Consider the following 16,124-nt stretch of genomic DNA (forward strand, 5'->3'; position numbering starts at 1 on the left):
ATTTGTTCTGTTTCTGTTGCAATGAATGGAAAACAAAGAGCAAGATCTGACTTCTAGATAGTTCTAAATAGTTTAAAATACAGGCTGAAGACAAATCATTACTGTCTGGCTGTCTGTGATAAGTCTTTAGTTTTGTTTTTTTTTCCCCCTCCCTAGGTAGAGATTTTTTCATATTATTTGTCATATTTCCTCATGCACTTCCTTGCTAAAAGGTTGCAGCACTAGCACGGGTCCTTAGTTCTGTGATGACGCGGTTGCGCTCACAACCAGAGTCACTAGCGATGCTCTTGCGGTTTGTCTCTACCTCTCCCAGCTGTAATTTCTTTACTGCCTGTTCTGTGCACTGCATGTTCGCTTTCACAGTGTAGATATGGCGTTTGTCCCCTTTTCTGTCTCTGCTGCTTTCTGATCCCTCCGGCTCCCTCAGCGCTGGCTTGCTGCGCCCTCCCGGTGCCGCGGTCGCCGAGGGCTGTGCGCGGGGAGCCCGGCATCCCTCTCCCCCGGCTTCCTCGGGGCCGCTGCCCTCCCTCCCTCAGGCGAGAGGGAAGCCCGTCCTGCCCTCGGCACGGAGGATCGCTCCCCCGGCCACCTCTCTCACGGCCGGCCGTGGGTAGGCCCCGGAGGAACGGCTCACAGCCCGCCTCTCTCGCCCAGAGACCCGGCCCAGGCCTGAGCCCTTCGCCGGGCGGGGCCGTGCCACGACAGCCGCGGGCGCCCCGCCCTTGAGTGCTCGCCGGGGCTTGGCCTTTGAGTGACGTCGCAGCGCGCCCTATGAGCGAAAGGCAGGTCCCTCCTCCGGATAGGCTAGGCCAATAGGAACCGCGCGGGGCGGGCCCCGCTCCGGCCGCGTCGGTGTTTCCCTTCCGCTGTTAAAGGAGACGCGTCGCGGAGGAGCGCGGCGGGGGCTGCCGAGCGGGCGGGGGGGGGCGGGCGGCCCCTTTAAACTATGCGCGCGGCGCGCGGGCGACCATGCAATGGCGGTCGCTGGTGCTGGGGCTGCTGCTGCTGAGGCTGGGGCTGCAGGCGCTGCTGGCGCTCCTGCCCGCGCTGGCGCCCGGCCTCTGCCTGCGCCGCCGCTTCCCATTCCCCTTCCCGCCGCCGCCCGCCGCGCTCGGCCCGCCCGGCGCCGGCTCCTCGCACTGGGGCTCGCTGCTTCGGCGGGGCGGCGGCGGCGGGGAGGCGGGGGGCGACGAGTACGAGCGGCGGTACAGCGGCGCCTTCCCCCCGCAGCTGCGGGCCCGGCTGCGCGATGCCGCCCGCGGTATGTTCGTCTTCGGCTACGACAGCTACATGCAGCACGCCTTCCCCCGGGACGAGCTCGACCCCCTCCACTGCCGCGGCCGCGGCCCCGACCGCCACGACCCGTGAGTCGCCGGGCTGGGAGGGGAGGGGAGCGGAGCGGGGGGGGGGGGCCGGGCGCGGCGGGGCCTGACGCTCGGCTCTTCTCTTCCAGCTCCAACCTCAACATCAACGACGTGCTGGGAAACTACTCGCTGACGCTGATCGACGCGCTGGACACCCTGGCGGTGAGTCCGGGGGGGCGGCTGGGGCCCCCCCCAAACCCGCCCTGCCCTGCCCTGGGGTGCCGGCCCCATCCTGGCTCAGCTGCCCGGGCGGTGACCCCCAGGAAGGCCGCGGCCCGGCCGGTCCTGAGCGCTTTGCTGCACCGGCCCGTGAAATGGGGTGGGGAGGGGAGGGCAGGTCAGAGGGGCCTGTGGGCAGCTGGAAGGAGCAGGCTGAATTTTGCGCGTTGGGTTAAAGGCATGTGGACGTAGCTGGGATGCGTTGCCCAGGAGTCGTTGCGCTCTGAAGGCAGTCTCTTGGCAGGGTGCGGACGTTAGCGTCTGAGAGGCTGAAGGCAGCGGGATGAGAGGTTTTGAGATGAGAAACCCCAGGTGCCCTTGAACTCGCGTGAGCCTCGCTCCGTTCTGTTCGCCCAGCCGTTAGCAGCGACACGGGCGCCTGTCGCGGTTCAGGCGGTGGTTTATCCCCAGCCCCGCCGCGGGAAGCCGGGAGCCAAAGCTCGCTCTCGAGCGCAGAGCTGCGTTTGGAAGGGCTGCGAAACTGCGGGTCTCAGTTGTGGGGTGGTTGGATTGAGGTGGGAGCGCGGTCGTGAGCTGTCGCCCCACAGCAGGCAGTGTGCGGGGACGGGCTTTGAAGGAAGGAGTTAAAGGGGAAAATGAGGATGTAGTACAGCGTTAATTTATTCAGAGTTCTCTTGAAGATGAGTCTTGCTAGGTTCCTCTGCCCCGGTACTGAACACCACCAATATTGTCCCTTGCTCTGAGGTTGGACTTATAACCATGGTAGAGCTGGTATCGTGAATCAGCTCTATATTTAGAAAAAATAAATGCTAGTGGAACTGAAGGAGAGGGGTACTTGGTAGAGAAACTCAGTGAGAAGTTGAAGGAAGGCAGCAACAGGAAGTTTCAAAGTGGAGGAAGTTGCTCCGCGGTGTTTTCCAAGGACCTCCCGTGGGACCAGTGCTGTTTGGTCTCTGCATGTTAAAGCAAAAAGTGCTGATGTTTCATGCAGAGCTGCTGATGGAAATAGAGATCAATTCTTCACGTGAAGAGCAGGTGAGATGATATCGTGAGGAACCAATTAAAATTGTAACGGAATTCAGCAATGTGAAGTAAAGGGTCTAATAGTTTGTGAGACATTATTAAATCTTTCTCTTCTGAGGAGAAGGTGGTGCTGGGTGTATAGTGGTCAACAGCTGGACCACGAGCTAGCAGTGTTCCACGTGCTGGGGGAAGGGTAAGGGTACTTGGAGATGTGTCACCAGAGATTTCCAGAAAAGACAGAGGAAACTTTGGAGATCTTCCCCAAGCCTCGGGTGAGATCTCTTTCGGGATACTGCCATCACTCTGGTGTTCAGGAAGGGTGGATTTGAACTGGGATGTGCATGGGTTGCTGAGAGATATGGCAGGAGGACAGTTCCTCTTATTCCAGGTGAGGTAAGAGCTCTGATGGTTTAGCTTGGCAGAGGGCCTGACCGACACATAAATTGGTATGAAGAGTGGTGAAGGGAAGGAGGGGAAAAAGCTGTAAAGCTGCTTCTTGCCTGCTAAACAAGACCATCATACGTATTTCTGATAAAATTTGAAGGTAATCTGAGAAGCAGTTCAGTTTTATGTTAGTGGTACCAGTAGTATGGTATCGTGGAGAAGAGCCCCTTCCTTGAACTCTTTATGCATATTTAGGGACCCCCCCCTTAGGTTTTGTTAGTCTCACTTTTGCAGCCAGGGCAAATTCTTGGCTTTTTGGGGCACCAGCGCTCTTTGATGCACTGGATCCGTGGTGCATTTCTCTCCTCTTGTGCAGAAGGTGGTGTGTGCAAGGACTGTATGTGCGCTTTGGGTTCTCAAATCCTTCCCGTTGCTGCAATGGAATTACAGCTCTGGTGAGGAGGTCTCAGCTGTTTAGACAAACGTGGCAGTAATGAACAGAACTGAAAGCAGGAAGTAAGGAAAACATTGGTTTTAACTGAAACAGCAGTTAGGGATCCGTGCTACGTGGCTGATGGTGTGTTGGCTAAACAGTTGCCTTCCTGTCCTCATCCACCAGTGGCTCAGTGTCCTAGCCATACCTTTTGGGGCACAACATACCTCTTTCTCAAATGGTTCCTAGAGTCTCTTGCGTTTCAGAAGCTTCTGCACGGAGAAAGCATATTTTGCTCTTCATCTGCCCAGATCAAGCACGTGAACGCTTTCCCTCGGGGTAACAGAAAGAGCAGGCTGGCTGGCACACGGTGCTTTGATGGTTGAAGAGCTACGTAGGTTCCCTGTGCACCCAGCCTTCTCCTGAACTTACACAAGCAGGAACCTTTGATCTCCTTCCATGTTCCTGGTTCCTTGAAGCTGGGGCTGAATGTACGTCTGTCTCTGGGTGTAGTGGAAATCAATTGCTAAGGTGTACCTATGGAATACTGGCACGAGGGAACTCCTGGGCATGGCGTGCGGTGTCAAGTCAAGAGCCCAAAAGGTTGGGCTGTCCTCGTCATCTAAACGTCAAATCAGACTTCGTTGTTCTGCAAGTTGTGTTACCTTTCACGCTAAACCTAACTCTTAAACTGGTAGTTTAAGCAGTTAGAACACTCAGTGTGGTAGATCTCAAAAGAGTTTTTCGACTCCTGCTCTAAGAGATCACCCACAAGGCTGGTGTTGGGGGTGGAAGAGTACATGAGTGCACAGATTGGCAAAACGGACAAAAGTATATCTTTGTGGATTTCTCTGTTTTGACATACTTTTAAAAAAATGCACTTTTACATGTCAGTAGGATGGATAACTTTCTGGGAAGTCATATTAGCAGAAACTTGAAGTACTCTGTTCTGGAGGTAGTTAATATGACTGTTGGTCTAAAATGTAAACTTGCCATTCTCTTCCCTAACCCTCTTCTGAAGCAACAGTTAGACAAAATAGCTTTGTTTTTATGTAAAAGGTAATGGGAAACTCCTCAGAATTCCAGAAAGCAGTGAAGTTGGTGATTGACACAGTTTCGTTTGATAAAGACTCAACGGTCCAAGTTTTTGAGGCAACAATCAGGTACGTCACTCTAAGTTTCTGTCTTTAAAACAGTACTAAGGTGTGCATATACGGGAGAACCAGAGTAAAAACACTGATAGGGATGTCTTTGGTTGGCTTCGTTCCATAATTGTGCCTCGAATTGTTTTTTAACCTTTTATGAAAATATTCCATCCTTTCATAATTAAAGTAATTTTAACGAGTCGCATGTAGCTTGAAGCAGTGATGCAGTGGTAGGCTTGGCTGTCTTTGGTTTGCAGACTGCTACTTTTTTGTTGCTCTTGCAGCAGAGCCTCAGATCTGTGCACAGCAAACAACCCTGCTGCCAGGTTTTTCCCCTTTTCGGTTTTCTTACGTGGACCTTCTGCTTGTTTTCACTTTCGTTTTAGATGAAGAACAGGCCTGTCTGTCTTGGAGATGAGTTTGAGATACTGTCTGATTTTAAATAGTTTCATTTCCTGAATGTCTTAAACAATGTTTATTCAGTTGCTGCCTAACTCGGCAAGGCTTTCTTTTTTCTGAATACTAAGTTTGTGTAACAACCTTACTGTGGTTTGCAGGGGCAAGGAGGTCTTCACTCGTAAATAGACTTGGTACATTGTAAGGAGCTGCTGGGTTAGGTAAATTGTGCAGAACTGGATTTTGGGATTACTGTGGGTGACAAGCAACATGAAATCTAGATGTTTTCACTACTGGTGGGGAAAAAGGCAGATCTCCTCCTGTAGTGCCTGGAAGGTGCACAAAGTAATTCTGCTGTTAAGCATGATGCTGGTGGGGGTTTAGCTGAAGAACTAGGTTCAGATCAGATTTACAAACTGAAGAACTTCTCCTTTTCCCACAGGGTTTTGGGAAGCCTGCTTTCTGCCCACATAATAATTACAGACACCAAACAGCCTTTTGGTGATATGACCATTAAGGATTATGACAATGAACTGTTGCATATGGCTCATGACCTAGCAGTGAGATTACTTCCAGCCTTTGAGAACACCAAAACAGGAATTCCATATCCTCGGGTAAGCGAGCACGCCAGCACAGTGGGGAGATAATCTAAAAGTAGTAATTCTCCTGTCCTACACCTCCAATTCTGTGCCCTGTGTGTGCCTTTATGTGCACACTTGGGGTATTGAACCTGCTCTAAGTTACATAAAAATGGGGGGGGGGGGAACTGCACTAAGTTATGGTGACATGGACGATACATAATTTGCTCCTTCTGTCTAGTGAATGTTTTCTTTAGGCTGTTTTTTCACTCGGTCTGTATTGTTCCTTATGGGTCAGTAGTCATTTGTTTCCGTGCTGTTTGGCTGGAACATGCTCTGCCCTGCGCTCTCTTCCATATATTCTGCAGCAACGAACAATGCTGTCATTAAGAAGGTTCACAAGAAATGCTGTAAAGGCAAATAGCCTAGGAAAGAGACTTTATTGGCAACTTGGTACTAGAATAAAACAAAACTCATCTAAAATATTTGCCATTCTGGGTTTGGAATTTGTAATTTTCTTGAACGCTGCTCAGTGAGTACTCGAGAATACTGCAGTATTCTTGAATACTGTGTCCTCTTGTTTTAAGCAGATGCAGTTCTCGAGGAGAAGGATGTCAGTTATAGTGGAACAACTCTAAACTGTAAAACTAATTAGCTCTTGCCTGAGTACTTTTAATGTCTGGGGACAGCAGCACTGCTTTTCCTCCAGACCTGTCAGGCTGCAGAAACATGAACTTTCAATCATAGACTCAGAATGGTTTGGGTTGGAAGGGACCTCAAAAATTATCTAGTTCCAGCAGGGACACCCTCCAGTAGCCCAGGTTGCCCAAAGCCCGATCCAGCCTGGATGGATGTTCCCTTCCCTTCGGAGTCTGGTAAAGCAGTCGAGGGTGGTGTAACTTCCCTTCGGCATTTTGTTCCATGGGGAAGTTGAGGAGCATTCACTGAGGAAACGCTTGGTTTCAAGAGCTCTAAATGAGGGGAAGCAGTACTTGCATCACCCTTGGAAGAACCTCAATGTTCGGTAGAAATGCTGAAAAAGTGGACTGAAATTTGGAAGGATTAGCAAGTATAAGAGTAGCAAAATTAGGATTGCCCACTTCGAGCATGATGTTATAAAGTCGGAAGATGAATTTCAGGAATTCTTCAGGAAAGCTTTTTGCCCCAGCAGCGAAATGCAGGCTTTCTAACTATGTACGCATTGCACGCTACATGTGGCAAAAGCTGATAAAAAGGCTTTACAACAAATACAAGGCTGCGGGTGAGAGCAGCTCCGTATGAGGTGCAGGCTGCCTTCTTGCTGTTAGCATTCTCTCTGCCTGCTTCACAGGTCAATCTGAAGAAGGGGGTACCTCCGGACAGCAATAATGAAACTTGTACGGCAGGAGCCGGTTCCTTGCTGGTGGAGTTCGGTATCCTTAGCAGGCTGCTCGGCGATTCCACGTTCGAGTGGGTGGCCAGGAGAGCTGTCAAAGCGCTCTGGAGTCTCAGGAGCAATAACACCGGACTGCTAGGTGAGATGATGCCGTGACTGGCTCTGTGTTGTAACCTGCCTCAGTCTCCTGTAGCAGAATGCCATCATGCCACAGGTTTCTTGCTGTCATAAATTTTGTTGATCTGTTTCCTCTGTAGCTGTTGAGTCACGCTCTCCTTGTGTACTGGTGGTTTGTGTTGACCAAATGGTACTTTGTAATTTCGTAAGAAAAATGAGAGTATCTGCATGACCTCTTAGTGCATGGGTTTCCAAAGACAAATTTTTTTGTGAAACTGGGAAATGAAACTGAAGTTCTTGCATTTGTATCCACATTACTGTAATTTAGATTGGCAGATGACTAAAAGTACTTAAAACAACTGCACGCGTGTGCTAGTTCCTTGGATGAATGCACTGCAACGCTTTATTTTGATAGTAATCTTTGATCATTCCTCCTTAAGATTTTTTGAAGATGTAATATTTCCAAGTTCTGATTCTTGATTATTTTTCTCTGATGTACTTGGCAACTTTAGCCTAAACTTTTTGTCTGTTCTGAAAGGAAATGTTGTGAATATTCAAACCGGTCATTGGGTTGGGAAGCAAAGTGGATTGGGAGCAGGGTCGGATTCATTCTATGAATACCTTCTGAAGTCTTACATCCTCTTTGGAGAAAAGGAAGACTTGGAGATGTTCAATGATGCTTATCGGAACATTCAGAATCACTTAAGAAGAGGGTATGTTGTTTCATATGAGTATCAATTCCTTAAGCAGTGAGTACTCCAGCAAGATAGGAGCACCATTTTGTGTCATGCTCTAGGAAATCTGTGTTCTCCTTTTTTCTTTAAAAAACAAAATCTTATTTCCATAGTAGTCACTGTGGAAATAAATTTTAACATTCCCTTCGCTCTGTAGTCAACTGATCTGTATGGCATTGTTGCGCAAAGAAGCTAAACTGGTTACTGTCCAAGATAGTGAATGTTAGGCCGAGAGAAGGCTGTAGAACTGCAAAGGAAATGTATTAATTGGCTGGTTTAGTACTTCTTAAGGCCTTATCTTACCTGCCATGACTTCTTGGTAGAGGTTCTGCTGACATAGCTTTAGGGTATGATGTACATACCATTTTGAACTATTTTTTCTGAGAGCGTGGCTGATGTTTTGGTTCTTTTCAAAACAACTTTGAGTCTAGCACGACAAATTTGAGACTCATTCTCCTTGCTGGTGGCAGTGCTGTGAAATGAAACGTGCATTGTGGTGTTCTACAATAGTGAATATTTACACGTGCTTGTTGTTACTTGGCAGTCGAGAAGCTTGCAATGAAGGTGAAGGTGACCCTCCTTTATACGTTAATGTAAACATGTTCACAGGACAGCTGATGAACACGTGGATTGACTCTTTGCAAGCCTTTTTTCCTGGACTACAGGTAAACTTTCACTCTGTTAAAGACCAAATGACACAGTAGAGGCGTGTCAGAAAGCAATTTGCTGGCTTGCAGCATTAAGCGTGCGTGTTTATGGCTGTTGTTATGCCTAGGTATTGATAGGAGATGTGGAAGATGCTATTTGTCTCCATGCTTTTTATTATGCCATATGGAAACGATACGGAGCTCTCCCAGAAAGATACAACTGGCAATTGCAAGCACCCGATGTTCCCTTTTATCCACTGAGGCCAGAGTTAGTGGAGTCCACATATCTTCTTTATCAGGTACTGGACTTCTCAGCACACGGCTCGTGTTTTGGCAGAAATGGTTTCATTCAGAAAGTCACTTTTTCTACCCCTGGCCTCTGGCCTGCTAAAATGTGGTGTGTCTGGATCTGCCTGTTCTGATATGGAGGTCTCTGCTTATGCACTAGATCGTTTTGCAATGTAGTTGCTATGTTTTTTTCTTAAAAATAGCCTTCTTTATAACACAGACAAAAATGAGACTAAACAACCTTTTCAAAAAATAGCTGGCAGATTTTTACAAGGTAGAGACTTGTCTTCTTAATAGAAATTGTTGAAGTAAATGTAATAGGTTTCCTTGCTGTATTGTCTAGGCACAGTCTCCAACTGGCAGAAGATAAAGTAAACTAAAATAACTTTCTGGCTGCAAGAAAGCTATCAGAGTTTAAATTTACTACAAGTTTTATTAGGATTTACACTAAAGCAAATGTGAGAAGCTTGCACAGAGAAATCTAAGTCGTGTTCCCATAAAGATAAGTTTACTGTAATACACTGATACTACTAGGCCTTTGGTGTAAGTGTTATTTTTACAAGATTTCAAAATTGCTGACTCTAACTCTTGTCTGTCTTCCTTATTTAGGCCACAAAGAACCCATTTTACCTTCATGTGGGAATGGATATTCTGCAGAGTTTGGAAAAATACACAAAAGCAAAGTCAGCCTTCAATGTTCTTTGTCTTCTCTCGCTGCTATATACATATATTTTATTTTATAAATATTATATAGAATCCAATCTGCCAAAAAAACAGAAAACCCAACCCTCCATGAAAGCCACAAATGATGATTTATTTATTGAGCAATTATTTGTTTCGCATTTGAAAATGAAATTATAGTCCAGTGATGACTTTATGCCTTCAGAATTTTATAATGTCCTTTCAAAATGCATTGTTGATGATCAGTTGCTAAAAACTGGTAAAAATTAGTAGTTGTTTTGGTTTTTTCTATGGATCCTGCAAGAATATTTCTAACCTCATGGGCCCATGGTCTTTAACTAAACTGGAGGGATGGCCTCTAAGATAGATGCTGCTGTGATGCAGCTTTCATCTCGAGACAGTAACGGTTAATCCTGACTACCACTGAGCGTCTGAACTTCTTGCAAGACTTAGAGGGAAGACAGTGAATTTTTATTCAACTATTGGTATTTACTGATTTTGTAGGCAAGTCTGTACTAAGCCTAGGACAGTATAAACCAGCGCCGTTCTGCAGTTAAGTGGGACTCAGATGCTGTGTAGGGCTGAAAGAATTACAAGTGCGCTGTGTGACAGCTTGCAGCTTTGTCATTTGTTAAGTGTGGTGGGAGGAAAGAGCAGGTAGCTTGGGGAGAAACCTTTGCATGAGACCAGGCTGCCAGACCCGGGTTTCTCGTGTGCTCAGAGGGAGAAATTGCCTGTTCTGTGCACGGTGCCTTGAGCATATCTTGCTTCTGAGAGAGACTCTTAATAAATCTGCACAGTGGAATAGATGAACTGCAGGGTCAATGATTACAGTCCCACCAGAATACCAGAAACCAATAATCAGTGCGTACTTGTAAAAGAGATTTATTTCATTTTAACTTCACCCCTAGAGACAGTTTGAATGGTCTGAAGTTAAGGAATATCTAGAGAGCGCTTCCAGATCACATCGCATGGGAACTGAACCCAAACTAACCTTAAATCTTGCAGGTGTGGCTACGCCACGTTGCACCATGTTGTAGAGAAGACAAAGGAAGATCGAATGGAGAGCTTTTTTCTCAGTGAAACATGCAAATATTTGTATCTGGTACGTATACGGTCTCCCATTTCAGAGATGCTCTCTCGCATGCGCTGTGCACAAACGTGGCACAGCGAGGAGGCAGGACGTTGTCAGTTAGAAACTCTGCTGCGCTCTGCGAGGAGAGGGGTTCAGGTATCGGAGGGTATCAGAGAATGTGCTGCTTTTCTTTCTTTGACCCTACCCTAATCTTGGAGGTTTGGGCAGCTGCTGGCTGGAGAGCTGGGCAGCTCTTTTGGGGGGAGCTGGGAAGGAGAGGAAGCAAGGCTGAAGGAAGCTGCTGCTCAGCTCTGAGCTCCATTACTGCTTGTAGCCGCAGCAGCCCCCGAGTTCTCCCCATCAGGCTTTGGCGGTCACAGGAGAAAGCGTTTGAGCCAACACTGCTTAAGCTACTGTTCTCAATCTCCTTTAGTGTAGAGAGACAAATGAATCTGTGACTGAACGGAAACAGTGGTGCCAGCCTAGAAATGCCTGCATCGTGCAGCTTGGAAAAATAAGAGCAGTTTAAGTTGTGTGAGAAGTTTTTCTTTTGCTCTCCCCTTTTAACTGTTAAAATAAATCCGTTGCACTAAAACTATTTATTTCCATTTGCTCTAACAGTAGTTACCTGTTTGTTACTACAAGGTATGCTTTTTGTGTGATCCTTCAAATGCACGAGTGCGTGTGTTTTAACTTGCTCTTGACGGGACGTGAGCAATGTTACACACATGCTATAGCTGTCTCTCCCATCTCTTGTTTAGTTGTTTGATGAAGAGAATCCACTGCATAAATCTGGAAATAAGTATATGTTTACTACTGAGGGACACATTGTGTCTGTGGATGAACGTTTCCGTAACTCCCTGTGGCAAGACATCCTCCCTGGAGAAGAGGACAGCGCAGAAAGAATTAAACCTAACGAATTAAAGCCAGTCAACTTCAGTTCTAATGTAAGGAATGCACGGAGTGTTGCTGGTTGTGTTGCTGGAGAAGGGGTGTATGTTTGACTGGGCTAGGCAGTAGAAAAAGAGCCATTTGGAAGTGTTACTTCAGGGCTCTGCAGTGTTCCCTTTATAAAAAGTCAAATACCTGAGTGTTGTGAAAAACACTTTCAGTAGTGGAATGAATGGATTAGGATAATGTGAGAGGGATTATGTTGAAGATGAAACCTGTCCCTTTTTAAGTGTTTTGCAGCAATTAGTTTGTTCTTTGTTAATTTATTTTCAGTTATTTTTCCTTCCCCTTTTCTTTACCCTTAAAATTTTCCAGTGTCGCTGTGATGGGGAAGGAAAAAAGCAGAGGGTCATTTACACAGAGCTTTTTCCCCTCAGAATGGTTTTGAGGCGTGGAAAGGTGACCTTTCTTAGCTAGGCATCAACTGAGTACAGAGCTATGGATCCAGTGCCTACCGCCAACCAAAACAGATAGGTTTCTAATACAGAACAATTTTTAAATTCTCTGCTAGTAGGTTCTAGCATGGTTCCTTTCCTCCTCCCCCCAGTCCTGCAGAAAAAGAGCATTATTTTAAAAAACATTCACAGTTGTCATAGTGAAGGAAGTCTCAGTTGAATAACAAGCTGCAGCAGTTTGGCGTGTGTTTGGAAGCTTGCAGCCTGCGCTAGGGAAGCACTTGCTGTTCACTTATGTGGTTTGTGCTGTAAGTTTTTGCAAAGAGGGAGGGAGGGTTGGGACCAGAAGCGCTGCTGGGTACAGTTTTCTGTACTGGGACGAAATCTGTGGTTACTGATGCTGAAATGCCTGCTAGATTATTACAGAGGGTATGGGATTGCCTGTTTTGTATTTGAGTTCTTAAAAATACTCTCATTTTGTTAACAGTGTAACAGAGTTCCTGATGAGAGGAGGTACTTACTGCCTTTGAAGAGTAACTACATGAGACAGATTGATCAAATGGTGGGCTTGATCTGAAAGGTTCTTCAGAGTAACTTTTATGTATGTCAGGAGGAGCACGGGATTTGGCTGTAGACGTTCCTCTCCTTCAGCTACACACCTGCCTATGCTGAGTCACTTGGTGTCCCCCATGCTTGTTAGTTTTCAATTACGGACGTGAAGGGAGATCATGTTCTCTTACGAGTCCCTTCTTCTGAACTGTGGTAACTCCATGTGCCACCTGAATAGAGATTTCTTGTTTTAAGACTTCCTATGAAAAATGTTGTTGAAAATGAAGGCTGAATATACTTAGAAAAGAAAATTGGCATGTGCCACTTAGCTACCTCTTTGTAGCTGTATTACAAATGTCCCTTTAGAAAAGGGTCTAGTATTTAATTTGAAATGATCTTGGGATTGGGGAAGGAATGGGAAAGTGCAATTTCTTACACCAAGTTTAATCATTGAATTATTCTCATTAGCAATACACAACTTTAAGTACTACTCAGGTAGGAACCCACTGGTAATGGGTTTTGCTGAAACAAAACCGCTGTATCTAGAATAGTGTCTTGAAAAGGTAACTCCTGATCATCTAAGAAGCTACCAGCATAGTCATGATCTCCCTCACTTGCACAGTTGTATAGACCAGCGCAGTTGCAAGAGCCTGTGGCTGCAGAAACCAGTAACAAAACAAATCAGGTGCCTTTTTTTGTAAGGGGATGGGGGGAGGGCAGGGGAAATTGCAGAGCCACTCAGCTGTCCGAGCAGCTAACTTCATATAGCTTAGCTGAGCTGAAGTTCCAAAAGTTTTGTTGTTTGCCATGTATCTAGTGCCTTTTCAGGAGAGATGCTGCTAAGAACTGGTATAACAGTACGTGAAGAACAAACTATAACTATTTCACATTCCTGACAGCATTAATATGTTAGTGCCTTAAGTTTTCTTCACTCGCAGGAAAAACTGAGCTTGCTTGGGAAGATGGATAAAGTATTTCTGACTAGCTGGTTACAAAATATAGCGGATCCCAAAGTAACTTAAAAAGTAACTTACATATGAGATGACTTTTTTTTTTTTTTAAAGATACTGGAAGAATATAAACTGTGCCCATCCAAAGAATACTTGTGGGCTGGATTTATTCTCAGTGTCAGTTTAGATGGTAACGGGGCTGCCTCCGCATCATCCTGGGGATGGAGGTAGAGAGAGATCTGAGCCTGCGGTGTGCCACCTTCCCTCGGCCACAGCGCAGCGTGGTACCGGCCATCGCAACGGGGCCGCGGCTGCAGCAGCAGCCATCGATGCTGACTGCGGTGCTGGACTGTACCTGGAAACTGTGCCTTCTGCTTCCAGTGGGGAGCGATGACACGGTGCTCTTCCTTCAGCCCACCATCTTCAAATACACCCGGATATGTTTGAGGAATAACTGTCCATGAACTTTCAGGAGGAAAGCAGTTAAATTCAGGCAGGGCTGTTGAGGGATTAAAACAAGCTGAGGCCAAACTGATTCTAAACGTAACAGGTTTGTGGGTTTTTTTCAGTGGCTCCCCGTTGCTTATGTGTTTTTTACTTTTGACTACAGTTAAAGTAGTTGAATGTTACTATTGGGTTAATTATTTTTAAATTAAGGCTTAAATATAAGGGCAAACTTGATCTGCTGTATTTTCACCTTCTTATAACAACATTGGTTTTCAAAACCCATATATCGCAACTCAAAACACTTCTAATAAATATGAAGTTAGTGCTGAAGAGGTTATTGTTTGTATCTTTGAGTATACAGATGCATCTCAGGGACTTCATTGTAGAACCTTCTATTGCATGATAGTTGGACCTTGTATTCAAGCAAAAAAAAAATAATCCTGTCTTCCTAGTCTTATTGTGTGTGTTTTGAGGGGGGGTGGGGGAGAGAAACGTGTTGAGATTTCCCAAAACTTTGCAATAGATTCAGTTGCCTTTGATATTTGAGGCAGCTGGCAATTCCAACTCCTGTAGAATCGGCTCTGCAGACCTATTGCCAGAATGTCTCTGTTGCCTGTTCAATTGCCTATTTCAAAGCAAAACAGAAATTCAAGGTGTTAACAATCCAAAGAGGTATTGGGAGGGGTTCAAGGTATAGCTGCTTAACCAGTCAGCGTTGCCCGGGCATGCAGGTGTGCTTCACTTTGTAAACATGGAAAGAAATGCAGGAGGGTGCATAAAGGGAGAGCTTGCTGCTGACAGGAGGAGGCAGAAAGCAAAAATCTGGGCTTTCTGCAATGCTGCTGCTGGGCCTGATCTTCTAATTGCAGCTCTGAAGCGAGCCGCGCGTGGCAGCGTGGAAGCCAAGCGCAGCATTCCGCAACGGGGCATTTCAAATCACGGCGTAGCGGACGCCGGGACGGACGTTGCCCTGGCTGTGTCGGCGGCCGCTCCCGGTAGCGGCTTTTCCCTGCCTCGCAGCTGAGCGCTCTGAACGCACGTTCTGTACCTTGCGATTGCCTCCCGGCGCTTTGCGCCTTCTGAAGCACCTGAACCCTGGTGAGGGTTCCAGCCGAGTGTTGCGCACAGAAATCTGTTTCAGAGTTTTCCTCGGAGAATTAAATGACTATAATGAAGTTGCACAACTGTCCTGCCTCCGTGCTTTTTCCTCTTGAATATGGCCAGAAAGAGAGCAAGGGGCGGCTGTGGAACGGGAACGGTACGGGCAGGTATCGCCACCTTTCAGCCGTAGTGACTTGGACTATTAGTTACGGTGCCAAATAGTATATGGCCAGCGTCTCGTTAGAGACTGCGTTGAAATTTGTGTTGCCAGGGTGATCTGACAGTCATCTTTCCCTAGGAACGGGGTTTGTCTACCAGGAGACTGGTGCTGACTACGTGGTAAAAGGCTTTTTATTCTGTAAGGAGCCAGCTGTGCTTCCTCTTTGTTTTAAAAATGCTTTGATATGTTTTTACTCTGTAAGGACAGGGCACGTGTTATGCACTAAAATTGAAACTTGTGTATAAGTCAATGATATCGAAATTGGTAACACTGCTGGAATAACTTGCTGAAACAGACTTTTGTATTTCTTGGTATAATGTGCAATATCAACTTTTCCTAATTAAAAATGCAATGTATGCTTAATTGTTGTTTTTCCATGAAGTATTTAATTGGGGATGGGAAATTTTTAAGAGGACCAAATGCTCTTTCATGAAATGTCCTAAATTTTCAAAACAGCTTATATTTTACAAATCTGCATTAAAAAAATAGTATATTTGACCACTTTTATGTGTGTTTTTCTTAATAGTGTAGTTCTCGTAAGGCCATCATGAAGCTTGCCGGGGAATTCCAAAGATGAATTTGAGTCTGTATACCTGATCTTTGCCATTCCCCAGACAGGAAAACTTGAGCAGTTGAGTAGAACTGGGAGTAGGGGTGAGTAAAGGAAGACCTATCTGAGCAGGTTTGTGGCTCTCATTCAAGTTCTCGTGACTTGGCCCATCTGAAGAGCTCCAGACCTTGGACTTCAGGTCCCCGATCGGTTCCCTAGTTCAGGTGTGGGTGTCTTGTTGTGTGTGGAGGATCAAAGTCTGACCGTGTGCCCCAGAGAGGGTAGGCTGGGAATTTGCTTTTTTTAATGAGCCGGCCTTAGTCGTGAACTGTCGCCGTGAAGAACATTGCAGCCTATTGCAGCAAATACCGTGTTACTCCACTTTGTTAGGGGTTGGGCATGCTGCTGGGTGTTTTGGGGAGGAGGGAAAAGACTGCCTCAACCAGAACTTAACAGTTCTTTGTCTCCAAGGATAACTTGGCTCGGTCTTTGCCTTAGACCTCATTAGCTCAGGAACGCGTAATTGAGGTGTGCAAGAAAT

At 46.4% G+C, this 16,124-nt stretch overlaps 1 protein-coding gene across 1 annotated transcript; it reads left to right on the top strand.

The window, feature by feature from the left end:
* The first annotated feature begins 846 nt into the window (after positions 1-846).
* Positions 847-15,396, top strand: EDEM1 (ER degradation enhancing alpha-mannosidase like protein 1). Its single transcript, XM_075762492.1, has 12 exons — positions 847-1,364; positions 1,454-1,526; positions 4,444-4,547; positions 5,368-5,539; positions 6,834-7,017; positions 7,534-7,708; positions 8,274-8,394; positions 8,505-8,675; positions 9,274-9,347; positions 10,354-10,450; positions 11,182-11,367; positions 12,254-15,396. The coding sequence occupies exons 1-12, from the start codon at positions 970-972 to the stop codon at positions 12,341-12,343; spliced, it is 1,842 nt and encodes a 613-aa protein (XP_075618607.1). The 5' UTR covers positions 847-969; the 3' UTR covers positions 12,344-15,396.
* The last annotated feature ends 728 nt before the right edge of the window (positions 15,397-16,124 follow it).

This window comes from Balearica regulorum, chromosome 10 (assembly GCF_011004875.1).
Source record: "Balearica regulorum gibbericeps isolate bBalReg1 chromosome 10, bBalReg1.pri, whole genome shotgun sequence".
Taxonomy (NCBI): domain Eukaryota; kingdom Metazoa; phylum Chordata; class Aves; order Gruiformes; family Gruidae; genus Balearica; species Balearica regulorum.